The sequence below is a fragment of the Amphichorda felina genome (assembly GCF_050947745.1).
Source record: "Amphichorda felina strain 45539 chromosome Unknown scaffold_4, whole genome shotgun sequence".
Taxonomy (NCBI): domain Eukaryota; kingdom Fungi; phylum Ascomycota; class Sordariomycetes; order Hypocreales; family Bionectriaceae; genus Amphichorda; species Amphichorda felina.
Window position 1 is genome coordinate 2,324,893 of NW_028145046.1, and position 21,905 is coordinate 2,346,797.

Sequence of the window (21,905 nt, forward strand, 5' to 3'; positions counted from 1 at the left end):
TCTACCCGCCGGAGCTACCCTTTACGCCGTCTTGCCTGTATTAATACCCCCAACTTGCCATCTTTGGGGTGTGCCAGCCGCCATTGCGCTAAGGCAATTCAAAGATCCTCCGCTGTCTCTTGGAGAGAGGTGACAGCGCGGTTCCTCAAGACTGGGAATCGTATCAATAAGGTTGGTTATTGCTCTTGGCCTTCCGTCTAGGCGTGCGTGGTCCGTGGTTGCTAACCTTGACCTCCCTCCACAGACTTAACGATCTTCCCCTCCTACTCCCCGCCATCATGTACGGCACTGGCACTGGAACCGGCCCTCAGACGGGTATCTCCACGCCTAGATCCAACTCGTCTCTCCGGCCATTGACTCTGACGCATGGCTCCCTCGATACCTCCTTCCTCATCCCCACCAACCTCCACTTCCACGCCTCTCAGCTGAAAGAACGTTTCCTCGCAAGTTTACCGACCGCCACCGACGAACTAGCCCAGGATGACGAACCCTCATCTGTACCCGAGCTTGTTGCCCGCTACCTGGGCTTCATCGCTGCCGAGGTTGAGGAGGGCGAGGACGATGACCAAGGGTCATACGAGGAGGTTCTTAAACTCGTCCTAAACGAGTTTGAACGGGCATTCCTCCGCGGGAACGAGGCTCACGCTCTTGCCGCGAGCTTGCCCGGCATTGAGTCCAAGAAGCTCGAGGTTGTGCGCAGCTACTATGCCGCCCGCGCCGTCGCGAATCGCCCCATCAAGACCCACGAATCTGCTCTGTTCAGGGCTGCCGACGATGGCTCGGCCAAGATCTACACCATTTTTGGCGGACAAGGCAATATCGAGGAGTACTTCGAAGAGCTGCGGCAGCTGTATCAGACATACCCTAGCTTCATCGGTGACCTCGTCACCTCCGCCGCCGAGCTTCTACAGACTCTTTCCAACGACCCAAGCGCCGAGAAGATCTACCCCAAGGGCCTGGACGTGATCGCATGGCTCCACAGCCCGGACTCGACACCCGATGTCGACTATCTGATCTCTGCTCCTGTCAGTTTCCCGCTGATTGGGCTGGTGCAGATGGCCCACTACGAGATAACTTGCAAGGTTCTCGGCGTGGACCCCGGTCTGCTGCGTGAGAGGTTTGACGGTACTACCGGTCACTCTCAGGGTATCGTCATGGCCGCCGCCACGGCCGCTGCCGGGTCCTGGGACTCGTGGCGCGAAATCGTCAAGTCAACCCTGACCATCCTCTTCTGGATCGGCGCCCGTAGCCAGCAGGCTTTCCCTGTGACTTCCATGACACCTACCATGCTGCGGGAGTCTCAGGAGAACGGCGAGGGCACTCCCACCCCTATGCTGAGCATTCGTGACCTGTCCCAAGAGGAGGTCCAGAAGCACATTGATGCCACCAACCAGTATCTGCCGTCTGATCGTCACATCAGCATTTCCCTCATCAACAGCCCGCGCAACATGGTTGTGACGGGCCCGCCTTCCTCGCTCTATGGTCTCAATACGCGCCTGCGAAAGGTCAAGGCGCCGACAGGACTTGACCAGACGAGGATTCCCTATACCGAACGCAAGGTTCGCTTTGCGAGCCGCTTCCTCCCCATTACCGCTCCTTTCCACAGCAAGTACCTCGCAGAGGCGACTGCGATGATCGACGAAGATCTCAAGAATATCTCGATTGACGCTGGATCCCTTGGAATCCCCGTTTTTGACACCAACACTGGCAATGATCTCCGTGATCAGGTCAAGGGCAATGTTGTGCCGACTTTGATCCGCCTTATCACCCGGGATCCTGTTCACTGGGAGGCTGCGACTGTGTTCCCCCAGGCCACTCATATCTTGGATTTCGGTCCGGGAGGCATCTCTGGTCTCGGCAACCTGACGAGCCGCAACAAGGAGGGCACCGGCGTTCGCGTCATTGTCGCCGGCACAATTGAAGGCACTATCGCCGAGGTAGGCTACAAGCCGGAGCTCTTTGATAGGGACGAGGAGCACGCAGTCAAGTATGCCATCGACTGGGTCAAGGAGTTCAGCCCCAAGCTGGTCAAGACCTCTAACAACACCACCTATGTCGACACCCGCATGAGCAGGCTTCTCGGCCTGGCACCTATCCTGGTTGCCGGCATGACACCCGCTACTGTTCCTTGGGACTTTGTGGCTGCCACCATGAACGCTGGATACCACATTGAACTTGGTGGCGGTGGTTACTTCAACGCCAAGCGCATGACCGAGGCTCTTGTCAAGATCGAGGGAGCTATTCCTTCAGGACGAGGTATCGCGGTTAACCTTATCTATGTTAACCCCCGGGCCATGGCCTGGCAGATTCCTCTTCTGGGCAGACTTCGGGCTGAGGGCGTTCCCATAGAGGGTCTCACTATTGGCGCTGGCGTTCCTTCGATTGAAGTGGCCCAGGAGTACATTGAGACCCTCGGTCTCAAGCACATTTCCTTCAAGCCTGGCTCAGTTGAGGCAATCCAGTCTGTCATCAATATTGCTAAGGCCAACCCCACTTTCCCTGTCATGCTCCAGTGGACCGGTGGACGTGGTGGCGGTCACCACTCTTTCGAGGACTTCCATCAACCCATACTGCAAATGTACGGTCGCATCCGTCGCCAGGACAACATCATTCTGGTTGCTGGCAGTGGCTTTGGCGGTGCCGATGACACGTACCCGTACCTCACTGGTGAGTGGGCCAAGAAGTACGGATACCCACCGATGCCCTTCGACGGCTGCCTGTTTGGTAGCCGCATGATGGTGGCCAAGGAGGCACACACGAGCAAGAACGCCAAGCAAGCCATCATTGACGCCCCCGGCCTTGATGATGGCGAGTGGGAGAAGACCTACAAGGGACCTGCTGGTGGTGTCATCACGGTTCGATCAGAAATGGGCGAGCCGATCCACAAGCTGGCCACCCGCGGTGTGCGTTTCTGGGCCGAGATGGATAAGAAGATCTTCTCCCTCCCCAAGGAGAAGCGCATCCCCGAGCTGAAGAAGAACCGCGAGCACATCATTAAGAAGCTCAACGATGATTTCCAGAAGGTGTGGTTCGGCTGCAACAAGGCTGGGAAGGCCGTCGACTTGGAGGACATGACCTACGCCGAGGTTGTGAGACGCCTGGTTGATCTCCTGTATGTCAAGCACCAGTCCCGCTGGATTGACCCATCCTACACCCGCTTGACTGGCGACTTTATCCACCGCGTCGAGGAGCGTTTCACTTCCACTCCTGGCAAGCCTTCTCTTCTGCAGAGCTACGCGGATCTAGACGAGCCCTTCAGTGCTGTTGACCGTATCCTCTCGCAATACCCTGAGGCTGAGACCCAGATCATCAACGCCCAGGATGTGCAGCACTTACTGCTTCTCTGTATGCGTCCTGGCCAGAAGCCCGTGACGTTCATCCCCGCCTTGGATGACAACTTCGAGTTCTTCTTCAAGAAGGACTCTCTGTGGCAGTCTGAGGACCTGGACGCAGTCATTGGCCAGGATGTCGGCCGTACCTGTATCCTTCAGGGACCTACTGCCGCCAAGTTCTCCACTGTCGTTGACGAACCCATCAAGGACATTCTTGACGGCATTCACAACGCCCATATCGACGCCCTCACTAAGGACTACTACAACGGCGACGCTGCCACTATCCCCACCACGGAGTACTTTGGCGGCAAGCTTGTGGAGTCGGAGGTTCCTGTTGACATTGACAGCTTGACTGTCACCCAGAATGCCGAGAAGAACACCTACCGCATCTCTTCCTCCGTCACTGCCACGATGCCGGAGCTTGACTCGTGGCTTACTCTCTTGGCCGGCCCCACCCGAAACTGGAGGCACGCGCTTCTGATGTCGGATGTGGTGGTTCAGGGCCAGAAGTTCCAGACGAACCCGCTGCGCCGCATCTTCGCCCCTACCCGTGGCTTGTTCGTGGAGATTCAGTACCCCAACAACCCTGCCAAGACGGTCATCATTGTCAAGGAGCAGCCAAGGCACAACCAGTACGCCGAGGTTATCGAGGTGAAGCTGGTTGGCGAGAATGAGATTCTCGTCAACCTGATCAAGGATACTACTGCCATGGGCAAGCCCGTGTCTTTGCCTCTGAGGTTCACCTACCGTCCCGAGGCTGGCTACGCCCCCATCCATGAGGTCATGCAGGGCCGCAACGACCGCATCAAGGAGTTCTACTGGAGGGCATGGTTCGGCGACGATGCTCTGGACCTGGACTCCCTGGTCACGAGCAAATTTGACGGTGGCAAGACGACCATCACTGGTGAGGCCATCAACGACTTTGTCCATGCCGTAGGTAACACTGGCGAGGCCTTTGTGGACCGACCTGGCAGGACGGTGTACGCCCCCATGGACTTTGCCATTGTTGTCGGCTGGAAGGCCATCACCAAGCCCATCTTTCCTCGCACCATTGATGGTGACCTGCTCAAGTTGGTTCACCTGTCAAACCAGTTCCGCATGATCCCAGGTGCCGAACCTCTCAAGAAGGGCGACGAGGTGTCCACCACCGCCCAGATCAACGCCATCATCAACCAGGAATCGGGCAAGATGGTCGAGGTCTGCGGTACCATCGAGCGCGACGGCAAGCCGGTGATGGAGGTCACTTCTCAGTTCCTGTACCGTGGGGCTTACACCGACTATGAGAACACGTTCCAGCGCAAGGTCGAGACGCCTGTGCAGGTCCACCTGGCCACGAGCCGTGACGTCGCTGTTCTACGATCCAAGGAGTGGTTCAACACGGACGAGCTGCCAAGCGAGATTGAGCTCCTGGGCCAGACCTTGACATTCCGCCTGCAGAGCCTTGTTCGTTTCAAGAACAAGGACATCTTCAGCAGTGTCGAGACTCGGGGACAGGTCCTCCTGGAGCTTCCCACCAAGGAGGTGATCCAGGTGGCTAGCGTGGACTACGAGGCGGGCGAGTCGCACGGAAACCCCGTCATCGACTACCTCACGCGCAACGGCTCCCCCCTGGACCAGCCCATCAACTTCGAGAACCCCATTCCCCTGAGCGGCAAGACTCCTCTGCAGCTCCGCGCCCCCGCGTCGAACGAGAAGTACGCTCGTGTCTCGGGCGACTACAACCCCATCCACGTCTCCCGTGTCTTCTCCGCCTACGCTGACCTGCCTGGTACCATTACGCACGGCATGTACTCGAGCGCTGCGGTCCGAAGCCTGGTCGAGACGTGGGCTGCGGAGAACAACATTGGCCGCGTTCGCAGCTTCCACGCGTCGCTGGTGGGCATGGTGCTCCCCAACGACGACATTCAGGTGAAGCTCCAGCATGTCGGCATGGTTGCTGGCCGCAAGATCATCAAGGTCGAGGCTATCAACAAGGAGACGGAGGACAAGGTGCTGCTCGGCGAGGCGGAGATTGAGCAGCCCGTCACGGCCTACGTCTTCACCGGCCAGGGCTCGCAGGAGCAGGGCATGGGTATGGAGCTCTACGCCAGCAGCCCGGTTGCCAAGGAGGTGTGGGACCGCGCAGACAAGTACCTGCTGGACAACTATGGCTTCTCCATCACCAATATTGTCAAGAATAACCCCAAGGAGTTGACGATCCACTTTGGCGGACCCAGGGGCAAAGCCATTCGCCAGAACTACATGGCCATGACCTTTGAGACGGTGGCCGCCGATGGTTCCATCAAGTCGGAGCGCATCTTCAAGGAGGTCAACGAGAGCACCACGTCGTATACCTACCGGTCACCCACGGGTCTGCTATCGGCAACGCAGTTCACGCAGCCTGCCCTGACGCTCATGGAGAAGGCCAGCTTCGAGGACATGAAGTCGAAGGGCCTGGTGCCTCGGGACAGCACATTTGCGGGACACTCGCTCGGCGAGTACTCGGCGCTGGCGGCGCTGGCCGATGTCATGCCCATTGAGAGTTTGGTGTCGGTCGTGTTCTACCGTGGCCTCACCATGCAGGTGGCTGTGGAGCGCGACGCTGCCGGACGCTCCAACTACTCCATGTGCGCCGTCAACCCCAGCCGCATCTCCAAGACGTTCAACGAGGAGGCGCTGGAGTTTGTGGTTAGCAACATCCGGGACGAGACGGGGTGGCTGCTGGAGATTGTCAACTACAACATTGCCAACATGCAGTACGTGTGTGCTGGTGACCTGAGGGCGCTGGACACGCTGGCGGGCGTGACCAACTTCCTCAAGATGCAGCAGATTGACATTGAGGAGATGCGCAGCAACATTGAGGAGGCCAAGGGGGCGCTGCGGGAGATTATCCGTGGGTGTGCGGAGGCGACGCTGAAGAAGCCGAAGCCACTGGAGCTGGAGCGCGGCTTCGCGACGATTCCTCTCAGGGGTATCGACGTGCCGTTCCACTCGACGTTCCTGCGGTCGGGCGTCAAGCCTTTCCGGTCGTTCCTGATGAAGAAGATCAACAAGACGACGATTGACCCGTCGAAGCTGATTGGAAAGTACATTCCCAACGTGACGGCCAAGCCGTTTGCGCTGACCAAGGAGTACTTTGAGGACGTGTACAAGCTGACCAACTCGCCCAAGATTGGGGCGGTGCTGGCCAACTGGGACAAGTACACTCAGGAGGAGGATGCGGCTGCGGTGACGACAAATGGGAAGGCTGGCAGCGACAGCAGCGCGAGCGGCGACTATGAAGGGCCCGGCGCTGCTGCGTAGTAGTAAAGAGTTGACGGATGATGGATGTTGACGTTCACGAGAAGACGGAGGGTGACGATATAAAAGTGCCACGTTATGTGGCAGGTATTTGATAGGCATGAGGTGTATTTTCCGTAGAGCGGCGTTTGCTATATATGACATGAATAGATTTGTTGGCAAATGAAGATTAGAGACATGATCAAAGATTAAAGTACCTAATGTGCGTGACATGCAAGATGGAGATCTGATAATGTGAGGCGGAGCCTCGAGGGGGATCGGCAGCGACGATGATCGGCTGGCGGCGACCACCGTTGGGAATGTGGGAGTTACCACAGTGGAGACGCCCGGGGGCCCTCTTGTGCCTCATGTACCTCATCGACGACGATCTGCAGGCGCGGGACATGCAGAATTGCAAACTCACCTCGGTGCGACAGATGTAACGCGGGGCCTGGAGAACGGCCGAGATAATAAATAAGGTGCCCCGGGTGCGGGACAATCTCACCTCCTCACCACCTCTCATCAATCATCAGTAGGTATCATCAGTATCATCAAGTATCATCATCATCGACTTCCGCCCTCCCCCGCACTTTTCACAATCACCATCCACCCACCATGGTGAGACGCCAGGTGTTTGTGGGCACCTTTGTCCACAGCAAGAGCCGCACGGAACTCGACTATCTCCACGACTCGGTTGTTTGTGTTGATGAGCACGGCGTCATTGTCAAGGTGGAGAGGGGCTGCGGCGCCGAGGCCACTACAGCGCTGCTCGAGTCGCTGGGCTGGCCCGAGGCAGAGGTCGACGTTGTGGCATGCAAGGAGGGCCAGTTCTTCTTCCCGGGCTTCATCGGTACGTTTTTTTTCTTTTTCGCTGTCTCGTCCTTTCATGGGGGCCTTTTGCACAGGGTCTACAGAACAACAGAACCACGGCTGACCTCACGTCACAAGACACACATGTCCACGCCTCGCAGTACCCCAACGTGGGCATCTTCGGCAAGGCCACGCTCCTCGACTGGCTGGACAAGTACACGTTCCCACTCGAGGCCAGCCTGGCGGACCTGGCCAAGGCGCGGCGCGTGTACACGGCCTGCGTGCGGCGCACCCTCCGCCACGGCACCACGACGGCCGCCTACTACGCCACCGTCGACGTCGCCGCCACCAACCTCCTGGCCGACCTGTGCCTGAGCCTGGGCCAGCGCGCCCTCGTCGGCCGCATCTGCATGGACAGCGAGGCCGTCTGCCCGGCCTACTACCGCGACGAGTCGCCCGAGCTGAGCCTGGAGCGCACGCGGCAGACCGTCGAGCACGTGCGGCGCATCGACCCGAGCTTCTCGCTCGTGGGGCCCATCCTGACGCCGCGCTTCGCGCCGTCGTGCACGCGCGAGGCCATGCGCGGGCTGGCGGCGATGCAGCGCGACATGGACCTCCCCGTGCAGACGCACATCTCGGAGAACAAGGGCGAGGTGGAGCTGGTGCGGTCGCTGTTCCCGGAGAGCACGTCGTACGCGGGGGTGTACGACGACATGGGACTGCTGACGCGGCGGACGATCCTGGCTCACGCGGTGCACCTCGGCGAGGAGGAGGCGGCGCTGGTGGCGGCCAGGGGCAGCAAGGTCGCGCACTGCCCGTGCAGCAACAGCTCGCTGACGAGCGGCGCCGCGCGGGTGAGGTGGCTGTGGGGGTGCGGGATCGACGTCGGGCTGGGGACGGACATGAGCGGCGGGTACAGCCCGTCGATACTGGAGGCGGCGAGGCAGGCGGCGCTGGTGAGCCGGCACGTGGCCGTGGCGGAGGACGACGATGCGAGCAAGCTGACGGTGGAGGAGGTGCTGTACCTGGCGACGCGGGGAGGGGCCGTGGTGGTGGGCATGGAGGGGCGCGTGGGCGGCTTCGAGGTGGGCAAGCAGTGGGATGCGCAGCTGGTCGGGCTTGGGGGCGTGGGCGGTGAGGCTGATGGCGATGGTGGATGTGGTGGGGAGGACGAGGGCAATGTGGATGTGTTTGGGTGGGAGGACTGGGAGGAGCGCATGGCCAAGTGGCTGTACGTGGGCGACGACCGTAACACCAAGAAGGTCTGGGTGAGGGGCCGGCTGGTGCACGCGAGGTGAGGGTGAGGGTGAGGGTGAGGGTGAGGGGTGGCGGAGATGCTTATCCATCGCCGTGGATGTGTGGCATGGTCATGTAGGATGGTCATGAACGGTGACGGACGATGGTTTGGCGCAGGACTTGTACAAGAGATGCCCGAAATAGAATAGACAGCCATACTACTTTAGTACTATGATACACACATCAAACAGCAGCCAGCGCGCCAAGGCGAACGGCACATGGAATTGAATTCCATTACCAAGGGATGATCCTGCAGACCGACTGTTGCATGTACGTACCATCAGAAGTAAATCCTAGTACTCCGTACTAATAAGCATACTGAGCGTATGCATGTATCCTGGAAATCAATTCAGCCCAACGCCCAGCTGATGCGGCTGACACGCCTCTCCTTCCCCGTCCCGGCTAGAGGGTTCATGTGAGTGGTTGCAGGTGCGATAAGCACGCTATTTGCACTGGGTAGCGCTTGCCGATGCTGCGATGGCACAGATGCGCCTCTGTGATTGGCCAGCTGGGCGTTTGGGTGCCCGTGATTATTACGGCAGTGCTGGTGCCACGCAAGCTGGCAGGCGCATTGGTGCATTGGTGCATTGGCGGTGCATTGGTGCATTGGCGAGGCACATGGGTCCAGGGATGCCTCACCTGGCGACTCACGACGCCTTCTGGGCGCACAGGCTGTAGGTCTTATTACATGGTTCCTGCTGGCTGTGACTGTCACAAGGCTGCGGGATGATGAACAGACACATCTGCATGGTTATATTATCCCCTCCCCTCGCCAGTCCGCCCTGTCGGCGAATTCTGCTGCCGCAACTTGTGCTGTTTCCATCCATCGTCGCCCAACCGCGAACTTCCATCGCCAACTTCCCTTCTGGGACATCCCCCCAGCTTCGACCCAGCTTACGCACGCTCCCAACCGAACCACATCATGTCCGGCCTAACCGCTACCAGCGTCCCTGCGATGCCCAGGTGGATGCTCTTCCTGCGCGGAGGCATCATCATCGTCTGCCTCGGCGTCCTGATCGCATCCGCTTACAACCTCTCCATCTTTGACGACTACATCATCGGCTTCAGCTCTGGGCCCGCCGGCTTCCTCATCTTCGATGTACGTCTTTTGTCTCCCCCTTTCCTTCTCCTTTGTAAGACATCCTCAGTGTTTAACAACCCATCTAGGTCATCTTAACGTGGCTCATCCTCGGCGCCATGCTGGCCTCGGAGTTCTTCTTCCCCCAGTTCTACTTCCGCCTCGCCTTCATCGTGCTCCTCCTCCTGGACTGCGTCTTCTGGCTCTCGAGCTGGGCCTGGGCCGCCCGCTGGGCCGCCTCGCTCGAGGCCTTGCGCCGCGGCACGGGCAGCTCCGCCGACGACGTCTACAATGGCTACTACGGCTCCCTCGCAGCCGGCGCCGCCCTAGGTGCCTTTGTCTGGTGAGTTCTCGCATCGCATCTCATCAATTTTTTTTGTGCCGGTGTAAATAGAACGAGCTTGTGCTGACAGTGAGGAAAAGGGTCGCGCTCATTGTCACCGTCGGCTTCTTCACCCGCGCCTGTCTGCGCGACGGCTCTGGCTCTGGCTTTAACGAGGCCGAGCTCGGCCAGAGGAAACCTGAAGACGCAACCCAGACCCCCAGCCAGTACCCTCCCCAGAACCAGTACCAGTACCCTCAGCAGTGATCCCACCGGCAGCAGGGCAGATTTGATATCACAATCTACCTATACACAATCATCTCTGGTGCTTCATATTTCCTTATTCGGTACGATACCAGGAGTTTTGGAAGGCATGTTTCATCGCTCAACTCGGGCTATTATTCCCAAGATACCTCACTCGTCTACTTTACACCCATAATTATTCCCCGTAAACATCCCCAACGGGTGCTGCAAATGAAAGACAAATCAAAAGCGAAACTGCTCCCCCCTTGACTCCCTTGCTAAAGATAGCCTATGCTATGGTATCAAGTCCATCCAGTCAGTCCAAAACGTCACTGTATTCCCTGCCAGACTCCGTTTACCCTGCCCGGCCATGCTTCCAAAAACAATAACAAAAAAAGATCCCTCTGCGCACAACGCCCTCCGCTACCAGGTGTATCATGTTTGTTGCCAGCTTTGTGTCTTTTGCTCCCACTACAATCCGTGGGGCATGTATTCGGGGTTCACATCCATCGGCCACAACTAAAGCCCGGGGGTCATGAAGTCGGTGTTCACATCGCCCATGGGCGGTGACGACAGGACGCTCCCGTCGGACTGGGACACGGGCGACGCCGAGGCAGGGAGGCCCTTGGACCGGTCCCGCTGCTCCGCCCTCAGCCTGTTCCTCTCGGAGCGGCGGTGCGACTCCTCCTTCTTCCTGTCCTCTGCGCGCCTCAGGTCCGCCTCGTTGACCCTCTCCTCCACCACCTGGACCATCCTGGCCCTGCCCCCCTCCGGTATGGCGTCCCACTCGTCGGCCGACCCGCCCAGCTCGATGACCTTGAGGCGCATCCAGGCGCACTCGGCCTCCTTCCTGTTGAGGATCTCGCGCGTGATCCGGAGCGCCTCGAGGCGCGTCTCGCGGCTCTTCTTGGCGGCCTGGTTGTTGCGCTCGCGCTCGATGCGCTGTAGCGAGGCCGACACCCGGTTGTTGTGGTCCCGCCGCCGGACCTTCTCCTCCTCGGGGATGTCGTCGGTGATGTCCAGGTACTCCTCGGACATCTCCTTGGGCGGCAGGGCGGGGACCCGCGAGGGGGGCAGGGCCGGTGGGTTGGCCGCCTGGCGCTCTAGCTCTGCCTCCCACTTCGTCCCCAGGGCGGTCCGGTCTTCTGGGCTCAGGTTTGGGGGCATGTGGAGGTTGACCTGCTCAAAGGCCACGGGGCCGATCTTGAAGCCGCACCGGGAAGACGGTGGCTGGGCGGGGGTCATGCTGGGAGACGTGTAGGCATTGGAGTGCTGGTAAGACTGCCCGTAGGCCGAGGAAGGGACCATTCCTGTGTCCCGGCGAGTATTATAGGTTCGGGCCCGAGAGAGGACCGGCATCGAAGTAGCTCCCATGTTCGTAGGTAGGGCGGGCGCGCTGGCATTATCGCCCGCTACCTTGTTCTTCTTGGGTGACTCGCGAGGAGCTGGCGACTGAGCGCGTTTCTTGTGATTGTTGTTGGTAGATCCAGCCATATCGATTGGTTTATTGTTGATTACCAGTATCCTTCCGTTGCAGATTGTTATACAGGTTGGTTGGCGTACAGAACTCTGGACGTGGCTAGATAAGTTCGCCAAGTCAGCGCAACTCGATTCAGCGTGGGAGGTATCCCCAGTAAAAAAAGGGTCGCGGTTTGCCGCCTGAGGGAGCAGAAGCCCACCCTCATGATTCTTGCTAGGCAGACAAAAAAGAAGGGCTGAGTCAGGGAGTCTTCCCCAGCTGCTCTCTGCTCGTGATCTTATGGCAGTTGATTGTGATGTAATGTCGGTTCGGGGGCAATTGCGCAGAGGAAGCATGGGAAGAAGTGTCACGAGACGCACCTTAAGTAGCGCAAGAAGCTAATAAGGCAGCCAAGATCTATCAGATAGACCCAAACAGCCGGGTTGACTCAGAGTAGCACCGTGTTTGTGATTCAAGCTTGGGGGAACGGGAAGGGAAGGGGGGTACGACGGTGAAGGCACACCAAAGCGAGCTGGCCCAAACAAAAGGAAAGAAACAGTAATTCATACATCTAACGAGGCAGTCAGTAGCAAATAGGCCAGTGGTTGGTAGCCAGTGAAAATGTTATCGAACGGGCGGGTGATTCGCCGTCGGTAGCAAAAGGGGGCCCAAGTCGAGGGTAGGAGCAAGAGGAAAAGAGGAGGAGTAAGTGATTCAGAGGCTCAAAAAGAACAAAGGACAAGACAATGCTCTAGGCGGAGCCATGTGACCGGTATTCATAATGTTCATATTGTTCATCCCAACGTTCCCCAGTTCCCAAGTGCCCGACAGTTGGCCAACACTCGAGTAAATAGCCCCCTGCAACAGCTAAAGGAATCCCCTAGTGAAACATTTAGGAGCTTTTAAAGCTCCTCAAGATGCCTACCGCTTATCGAGGGAAAGTTCATTTGCGTTGTCACGACTCCCCTCGTGTGTGACGCAGCCTCCCCCCCCCCCCCCCCCCCAAAAAAAAAATCATCCCAACTCAGAACACTTGACACTGGTCAACTGCGATACGGAACCACCTGACCCTCCTTTACACATTCAACAATAACACGAATCAGGAAACCGCGATGAGAAGGCACAAAGGAAACAGCATTTCATGTGCGAGGTTGATAGTGCTCACGTGCAGGGAGGGAGGTTTTGCAAGCAAAGATGATCCATCGCACTTCGAACAAAACGCTAAACACTTCCTTCACCGAGGGAACGCGAATGAATACGTGAGAAGAAGAAGAAAACAGCAAATTCAAATCCCCCCAAGCGAAATAAAAATCCGGGTTCGCCTTCATGATACGTAATACGTACGGCGTTCCTCTTTGACACCACCTTCCCTGGCATTATCCTCCCAAAGGACCCGTGCTAACACCCAAGCCCCAGTAGTTATTTAGTATTTCCCATATTTTCGCCCGCTGGATATTTTCTCTTTCGTGTCGTTCGTTGTTCGCGTCGTCGCCAGTATATACGTGTTACTTAATCCATTTCATCACCATTCGATTCACTCCCCAAGATTACGCAGCAACCTTGTCGCCTGTGCTCCCACACTCTCACAGAGCAAGCCCCGTCCCGTCCCCCGTCCAGCGATAGAGTGCCAAAAGCTCTCGGCGCCGTTGATGTTGCTCGTGGAGGTCTTCTGGTACTCGGCCCCGGACCTGTGCTAGGGCGCTTCGCATGACCTTGCTAAAGTTGCGCTGGAGACGTGGTCAGCCACGGTCATCTCGCCAAGAAACAACCACACCACATTGAATCGTCTTACCTGATATTCCGTGTTGAGTGTCACGACACACGCTTCATGAGCTCGAACAATGGTCTCGCACGCCCGCACAACGCTGGGAGACGCGTCGACCTGCAGCTTGTCGGCGATTAGGAGCAGTAAAAAAGAGCCCTGCAAAAGGTAGATGCCGAAGAAGAATGGCATGAACTCCAACCCTGGGTCAAACTCAAGAATCTGGCTGATGGCCTCGGCGGCCGACACGGCGTGGCTGGTGGCCGTGATGAATCCCTGCGATGAGATCCACAAGTCTTGGTCATCGATGAGGTTGATCGGATCCCACTTGCCAGCCAGAAGGATGTGGAGGACATGCATGACGTGCGTCCCATACGCGATGACAATTCGGCCTTGGATGTCGCTTTCTGTTAGCCGACTAGAAGAGTTCGTATGCACCGAGTGGACGGACGGAGTTCCAGCCTCTGTCCCAGCCCCATTCGCGTGGTGCTCGCCGTTTTCATGGTGTCCCCCCTGTTCAGCCTTTTCCTCCGAAGGCTTAGGTAAATGCTGCTGCTGCTGAGCAAATCTCTTCAGACTATGCTCGTAGGATTCTAGATGTCGAGTGATTTCGGCTGCTTGGTTCTCCCACTCGCCGGCAGATCGGAACCCGACGCCAAACCGAGGATGATTCCTGGCGTGGTGCAGGTCAACAACTTCGCCGAGAATAGTCATTAGCGGGAGAAAATAGCCGAAGATTCCATGCCCCCGGCATTCAAACCCAGGCCCCACCGGGATATGACCCTCTCTGCCTGGCTCGTCGCCCATGGAACCTAGCACACTGGGGTCCGTGTTCGCACTGCCATAGTTTCCAAAGTCGCCTCTCTGCCATGCCAAGTCGTCAAGTGGCTGCCGGAGGCCGTCACATTCAATGTCGAGGAGAAATAGCGGTCGGTTGTAGCAAAGGGCCAGATGTCTGTCGACAATGTAGACAAGCCACCAGATTCGCCGCCTCTCCTCACGCTCTTCATCCGTTACAAAGTCCGCGTTCCGGTACAGGTCGTGCTCATCCAGCCCTTCGTGATCGCCGTCGCCATGGTCGACGTTTATGGGCGGTACGCTGGGGGGAAGCTCCCGACCAAGCTTGAGTTCTCTGGCCAGAGACCAAGCAGCGTTCCACCATCTCAGACTGGCTCCCTTGTATTCGCTCGCAGACACAACCGTAGCCAGGTGAATGTACGTAATAACGTCGTCGAGATTGCCGGCCGCTCCAAATGCTCCAGACTCGCCAGTCAAAGCATCCATGCTGATGGTGCCAGGGAGAGCCACGCCGAGACCACCGAGCGCAACGCCGTCGGCTGCTGCTGGGCTGCCTCCCGGCGATGGATGTCCTGAGGGGGTATGGATCAACGGGTTGAGAAGGCTGACAGTCAACTCGAGCAGTTTCTGGCAGGTTTTGCTTCGTGCTGACGGTACACTCGTGAGAAACGATGCGTCGCTTGTTTGAGCTCCTACCCACAGCATACTGGCGAGAAGTGCGGGTTGGCATCGCCGCGGTTTTGTTGGGTGCAGGAATGCACGCTTTCGAAAGACGAATCCTAAGACGTACGGCGACATCGGGTGCATCTGCGCAGAGGAGGACGAAGAGAAGTAGAGGTCGATTAGGTCGCAGGCTAGCGGTATCGGTATTATGTTTCCCAGGTGCGGGAGGAGGGGCTCGAGGACGGGGTATCGTAGGTTGGCCTGGTTGTAGTTGGGGTGAGAAACGTGAGACCCGAACTGCGCCGGTGGGGATGGGAAGTTTATGCCCCAGCCGGGGGATCCTGCGCCTGCTGCCATCGGATATCCTGTCATGGGACTGTTCCCGATTCGAAATCCGCCGGTGCCGTTGTGGTAGCCTGGAGGACTTTGCCCCTGCATGGGGTATGGGATGTCTGGGTATGTCGAGATGCCGCCTTGGTTCTGGTTATATTGGCGGCTGCCTATCATTTGGCCTCCGAGATCTTGTCTTTCATAATCTTGGGGGACGTTGGAAAAGCCGTTCAGATCGAGGGAGGCACCATTTTCGAGCGGATCTCTGTCCATATTGTGAGTGTTGTTGGCTTGGGGCTGGCCGCCCATCCCATCAAGTGCTCCGAGCGCTTCGGTTGAGGCATCTTGTGAGATCGTGGCATCGCCGAGAGAATCTACCGGATGGTCTTTGGCAGCATGCGACTTTCCTTGGTTGGCCGGCTGGCTTTGTTTGGTAGAAGGGGCCAAGGGGTTGTTGGAGGGCTGCTCTTTGCCTTCCTGGTCGTCTCCAGAGCCGTCGGGCTTGTGTCCATTCCCTGCCTCGGCCGCCGCTCGAGCGGCTAGATCTTTGCGAGAAGCTTTGCCACGTTTCTTCCTTTCACGGGCGTATTCGCAACCCAGTCCAAATTCTGCACGCGTCAGAAGACCGAATGAAGCCTCGCCCTGGGGACGAAAACTCACCTATGCAATGGGCGCACGGATTCTGGCCGTCGCACTTTGTCCTCAACTGATTACACTGGTCGCATGCCCGGCTAATTCTCCTCCTGACCTGTCCGTTCGCCCCTGTCGCTCTCCCATTGGGACCATAGGGTTGGTGCCTCTGCTTGGAATTTGGCGCAGATCTTGCCAGTTGTGGGCTTGACGCACCAATGTTCTGGTGGAGTTGATGAATGCCGTATTGCGAGGGATGAGCCAGAGAGTCGAGGCTATTTTGATGCATCGAATTCTGCGGTACATGGCCATTAGGCATGAGGCTAGACTGCGGTAGGTTTTGGTAGGGGGAGAAGCGTTGGAGCGGGTTGGACAACATCGTGACGACCGGTTGAGGGCTGACTACCTCTTGCGACGCGGTCACGTGGGAGTACTCCAGTTCAGGCAACGACTTGAGATGGGCGAAGAAAGAAAGTTGTCGAGAGAGTGTATGCACTGATGTCTGGCTGCGTGTTCGTGGCTCTGAATCGCTGGGTCGTCGTTTTTTTTTTCGCGAGATAGTGGTTCGAGTTGATGTTACTAGCCGCCCGCTGGATCCCGCTGCTCTTGAGTTTGACGAAGCCTGCAGACTCTACGCGGATCTGCCAGGCCGTACTTGAAAAGGTTCTCCCGAGGTTCGCAATCCAAGTTCCGGCATCACAGGCGCGACTAGAAGCCGAGGGTACGGGCCGAGTGGTAAACTCCAGATGTCAAGGCGAGGCAGAAGTCGTGCTCAGTCGCGATCTCAGTCGCGAGCCGTGGTCAAGGGTTATAGGGAGTCAATTGGCTCGCCAGCTGGGGAGGCCTAGTATTGGCAAGGTCATTTAGATTGAGCAGCGCAATCTACCTGCAGCAGCAGCAGAGTTGAAGGGGGAGGAGGGGGAGGTCGCGAAAGTGGGTGGTTTTCTGGTAATATTCTTGGAAAGGGCCCGCTCTTGGAAGTCGGGACCCCAGAATCCAGATGCTTGTGACTAAAAAACGACTCCGTTTCCGCTTTCCAAACGGTTCTAGGCGGGTGGTGGCCAAGAGAACCGGGGGACGCTGGGGTCGACGGAGCCAAGGGCCAGGGCCAACTACTGACTAGTAGGTGCTCGTATGCCCCAGCCCAGGGCCCTGTTACAATACTACGCTCAGGGGACGTTAAAAGTGGTGTTATAGGTAACCCCGTACCCCGTACCCCGTATGGATGTGCGGATGCATTCTGACCACATCCGTAAGAAGCTCCAAGTCGACAAAGCGAGCCCAGTTCGGAGGAGGAAGACAGAGGAGAGTAGAGAGTGGCCCCAGGCCCCCAAGTTGCATCGCACCCCGCCAGCCAGGAAATGGCACAGGAGACAGCTGGGTGTGGTAGCTAGCTGGCAGGGCAGGCCGACAGGGCAGGGTCTGTCTCTGGCGTGGAATGTGGATGCATGGCGTGGAACGAGGGCGTTCCAGCGGCCATGTGGAGGTGGAGAGGTACCTACAGCGCAAGGCCTGAGACTGGTGCGGATGTGCCCACTCGCGCGAGACATTCCTACGGGCCACAACCCACTCACGTTGAGAACGTTCGTTGCGAAGTCAGTCCACTTCTAGGTGCCGCCACGGCTAGTAGTTACGACTTACGAGTTGCTACTCGTAGTCGAACATGACCACCGTCAGTAACTTGGATAGATCGTATTACTTCGAGTATTGAGTCTTCACTAGAGCGACCCATCATGGGCAAGTGAATTCCTCTCCGTGTGCACCAGTCGGGGGAACCCTTCGGGTTGCGTGCATTGGTCTGGGTGTCGGGGTGTACGGAGTATGGAGTACGTTTTGTTAGAGACGCGACGAGTTGGGCCCAAAGGCCGACTCATGGAACCCACCGGACATTTTGACCGACCATCCTGGCCAGGTTCTTGGCGGAGGGCGTGTTTTGGCGCACGACTCGTACATGCGAGTACTAAGTAATAATAATACATACTCGTTGTATCCGTAGCTGAAGACCGACGCCAATAAGGGTCACCGGAGGTGGGGTCAATTCACCGTGCCCCAAAAGAATCCAATCGAGTGCGAGGCGCCCCGTAGCTAGTGGTCGGCTCGTCGACTGGCCGCACATGGCACTGAAGATTGACAGTTGTCACGAGACCCGCGGCGTGACATCGTCGCCCAGTTTGTTGCTGATCTGGGGTGGCCTCGATGGGAAAGTTAGTCGGCAAGTTTGCAACGGAGGAGTCTGTCGGCTGACGGGAAGCAGCATCCGATCTGAGGAAACAAAATCGTTGCTGACCGTGCCCCTGTTTACCTGTTGGGGAACCCAAGCCAACGAGAGCCACTGTGTGACCCACTGTTGCCTGCATCCGCAAGCATCACGGCGGGCTCTGGTGCGAATGCCGTCTGGGGAAGCGGAGGACAGAGATTGATCAACGTGTGATGGCAGGTCTTCCTCTGGTGTGGGAGAAACTCGCCACAGGTATCAAGTCGGTGAGGCGCGGTGGCCCGTTTCTCCTGCCTTGCAGCGTGCCAATCGTGCCTACCCCAACCTGGGGAAGAGAACCTGTCTGGGGAAATCAACAGCCGTTGGCTCCTTCCAGCCGAATTCCTGGGCTCTGTGACACCTTCCTTCTCTTGCCCCAAGTGGTGAAGCGCATGATGAGATCAGGTGACCACAGCTGTTAGGAGAAGACCCTGGAAGCGGAGGATACATCCGCTCCAGTTACGGAGTAGCTATCCGTATCCGTCCTCGACTCCTCCACCGTTACGAGTACCAAAGACCCCAACTGCCGTTCGCCAACTCTACTGCCGCGGTTCCCCAGTCTCTTTTGAGACTGCCGGTCCTTTTCTAACCCGTTCGGCTTTCTCTGCAGCCTCGCTATTCTTATCCCCGGGTAAATCAGGCTGTGGTGGTCTGATAAAGTCTCATAGGGACGGTCTCGGCTCGTCTCGAGATCGGCGGGAGTCCCCTCTTTTTCTCCAACTCCAACCCCAGCGATCAGCAATTCAACAGATGATGACAACCGGTCTGCGGGCCGAAATGCCCACACGATCACGGTGCGCCAGGGGTTTCACACCAATCATTTGCCATTGTTCATGCACCCCCCAAACAGGGGATCCTGGTCCCATCATTTATCCAGCAAGCTTCACGTCTCTCGGGACCTCTGTCCTCGGGTCCTGACCTCAGCACTGTCAGCCCTGTGATCAGCAAGTCTCCCTCCTCGCGTGACGAGCATAATAGGGGAGGACATCTTCACTGTCTTAAGCGGAAGGCAGGCGCGGTTATAAGCCCTGTAGGGAGAAACCACACCGATTCATATTTGATGCCATGTATTCGTACCAACGGCCTCTGCCAACAACCTTATGCAGCCACTTGCATTGACCCGGACATCCGGATGTAACAGAAGCCACAGAGTACTATTAATGATGGTATGTGGTCTAGTTTGGGGCCAAACTTGGTCCCTGTTGGAGATGCCGAACACGCTAGGGAAGTGGCACGTATTACTCGTACAATTTTATCAGGCTATCTCTAAGCGAAGGTCTTCTTGCTCAAGACTTCCATGACATGTTGTGGGAAGAACCCATTAATAGGGCTATTTACTACGTACTTTCAGATCATTTTGATGCAATATCTACCGACACTTCACTAACAGCAGTATTTTCTCGTGGGGCTCTAATTCTCTATGATCAATCTCCCATACCTTGCGTTAGTAGCTCGTTAAACTTCCCAAGAACCACTCCCTCCCCCCCTTCATTCTTGAATTTATCACCAGTGTGATTCAAATACGCAGTCAAGTGTTTCATGGCTCTCATGCAACCTGGAAATATCTTCACAGCTTCACATTTCTACACTCGCCGTTCAGAGATACCTGATCGTAGGTTTCTTCCATCCTGTTACATCGTGACACACATGAAATTTAGTGGCTTCGGCATCGGGTCCGACGACCCTCCTCGACTCATAACAGAGCTTGTATACACCACGATACCCGCGACATGACCACGTCTTATAACGAACAGCATAAGAAAGCTCTGTTGCCTGTTAAAAAGGGGGGACGTTACCCGATCCTGGGCCCTTCGGACGAATGGATTCGATACAAGCGGCCCCTTTTGGGGATTGCACGCACTCAATAGATTAGGCTGCATCCTTTTTCTTCCTCCACCCGCCCCAATCGGGGGATGGCAGTCTTAAAAAAGACAAACATACGTACATAGTACACAGTACTACTACCGTGCAGGTTTCCACATAACATCAGCCCTCCCCCATTTGGGACTTCACGGCCCCGGTTCCTCGATCCCAGCTAGCCTGCTGCTGTCCAGCCTCTTACCGCCACCCTCAAAATGACGGCCTACCACGAGACTGTATCGAGGCCCAATGAAGAAAAGCAAATTCAGGGTCTTGCGGGAAAGGGCACGCAGGGATCGTGCATGAGCTCCTGCGTCCGTGTGGGCGCCCCCGAAGCAGCCCCATTCGCGAGCCTGGATATGTCACCCCTCGTAGGATATTCTTCCTTGCCTCTCGGAACGTGGCCCTAAAGTAGAAACGCCCGGAGGGTGTGAAGCTACTTTTGTGGCTGATCATAAGTCCGGGGGCTCACCTGGGTTCGGTAAGGATGCAATAATCTTGATTGCCGTAGCATATTACTATCTGCACGAGGGCTCCGTTCTACTAACTTGATCTGCAGAGTAGATTTAGGACTCCAGGATACACGTCCGTATTGGGATTGACCTGTAAGGGTTATGCGATCCAAATGGGCCACAGGGTAGCAAGACCTAATGTAGAGTCGCCACAAATGGAGGTACTATATTGCTGTTAGTGGGGACTTGCCGTCATACGCGAAGCCTACGTCAATTAACACAGTCTCTTAATGTCAAACTCATGCGTATGTGCTATTTTGTCTAAGCTGTTAATCAACCTACGTGGTCCTCGTTTTCTCTCGGCGTGGTGGTGCAGGGTTGCAGTATATAGTCACCGTGAGACATTGAGCAGTACCTTGGCGATGGCAGCCCTATTATCACTCTGTCAACCGTCTTCTTCTATTTTCTTGTCCTCAATCGTCTCATTGCTCTATTTCTGCAACAACCTGGTCCCCATGCACTCGAGCCCGTTTAATTACCCCCCTTCTTCAGGAAAAGAGGAGTGACTCTCGTTCCAGATGTCCTTTACTTCTATAGCGAGCTTTCTATAGTTAGCTAGAAGCTTTATCCAAGATCCGACAAGCTCTTCTCAGCTGGACAGACACGTAATCAATCTAGCACCAGATTGTTATCAGCTGAAGTGAATATTTAGAGCAACCAGGTGGGTTAGCGTTACTTACATTGGCCGAGCTGAACACCTCAAGTGATTGCAGTTCAACTACAAGACCGGGAGCTCACAACCCAGTAGCTGCTCCCAGTCCTTCAGTGACTTCTCCCTAAAATCCCAGCAACGCGTGGGAAGAATCTGGCTCTCGCTGTTCAAAACTTTACCACAAAGAAAAGGCCTCCTCTGGGACATCAGATCTGCACGATCAATGCACTGAGATGCCATGGCTTGTATGGACTGTACTGATAGGTCGATCGACAGTACATCTGGGCTGAATATGCCGCGTACCTCCCTCCCGAGGGGCTTCAGCCTTGAATATATGGATGTTAGTCCACTACCATCATGGAACATGTATAGTGGTAATTCCACAGATGTAGAGGACTCGTCGTTGGTTTGCATCATGTGGGGAAATGTTGCCGGAGTCAACTCGGACAGGATATGATCATGTTTGTGGCCTTCTCCCAGGGCTTTGAGTGACTGCGTAGCTGGTCCATTTTGCCTGAGAGATGGCACCTGTGCCGTCATCCTTGTCGAGCAGAGGGATTCGATGTTATTGAATGTCGTGCTGGAAATTTCTAGATCCGGTGCCTCGAGGTCTAGGTCGAACCGCTCCTGGAATAGGTGTATGAAC

The 21,905-nt window shown here is 56.7% G+C and overlaps 5 protein-coding genes across 5 annotated transcripts; 3 read left to right on the forward strand and 2 right to left on the reverse strand.

The window, feature by feature from the left end:
* Positions 1-278: 278 nt before the first annotated feature.
* On the forward strand, positions 279-6,614 carry FAS1_2 (acyl transferase domain-containing protein; the record flags this gene model as incomplete). The annotated part of the gene is made up of 1 exon (XM_083193953.1): positions 279-6,614. One exon carries the CDS (start codon positions 279-281, stop codon positions 6,612-6,614), a length of 6,336 nt encoding a protein of 2,111 aa, XP_083050901.1.
* Positions 6,615-7,205: 591 nt separating this feature from the next.
* On the forward strand, positions 7,206-8,698 carry ACO1O0_004515 (guanine deaminase; the record flags this gene model as incomplete). The annotated part of the gene is made up of 2 exons (XM_083193954.1): positions 7,206-7,440; positions 7,539-8,698. The coding sequence occupies 2 exons, from the start codon at positions 7,206-7,208 to the stop codon at positions 8,696-8,698; spliced, it is 1,395 nt and encodes a 464-aa protein (XP_083050902.1).
* Positions 8,699-9,618: 920 nt separating this feature from the next.
* Positions 9,619-10,363, forward strand: ACO1O0_004516 (uncharacterized protein; the record flags this gene model as incomplete). Its single annotated transcript, XM_083193955.1, has 3 exons — positions 9,619-9,795; positions 9,864-10,117; positions 10,198-10,363. The coding sequence occupies 3 exons, from the start codon at positions 9,619-9,621 to the stop codon at positions 10,361-10,363; spliced, it is 597 nt and encodes a 198-aa protein (XP_083050903.1).
* A 495-nt stretch (positions 10,364-10,858) lies between these two features.
* On the reverse strand, positions 10,859-11,833 carry ACO1O0_004517 (uncharacterized protein; the record flags this gene model as incomplete). Its single annotated transcript, XM_083193956.1, has 1 exon — positions 10,859-11,833. One exon carries the CDS (start codon positions 11,831-11,833, stop codon positions 10,859-10,861), a length of 975 nt encoding a protein of 324 aa, XP_083050904.1.
* Positions 11,834-13,381: 1,548 nt separating this feature from the next.
* On the reverse strand, positions 13,382-16,076 carry ACO1O0_004518 (transcription factor domain-containing protein; the record flags this gene model as incomplete). The annotated part of the gene is made up of 3 exons (XM_083193957.1): positions 13,382-13,525; positions 13,591-15,993; positions 16,068-16,076. The coding sequence occupies 3 exons, from the start codon at positions 16,074-16,076 to the stop codon at positions 13,382-13,384; spliced, it is 2,556 nt and encodes an 851-aa protein (XP_083050905.1).
* Positions 16,077-21,905: the final 5,829 nt, after the last annotated feature.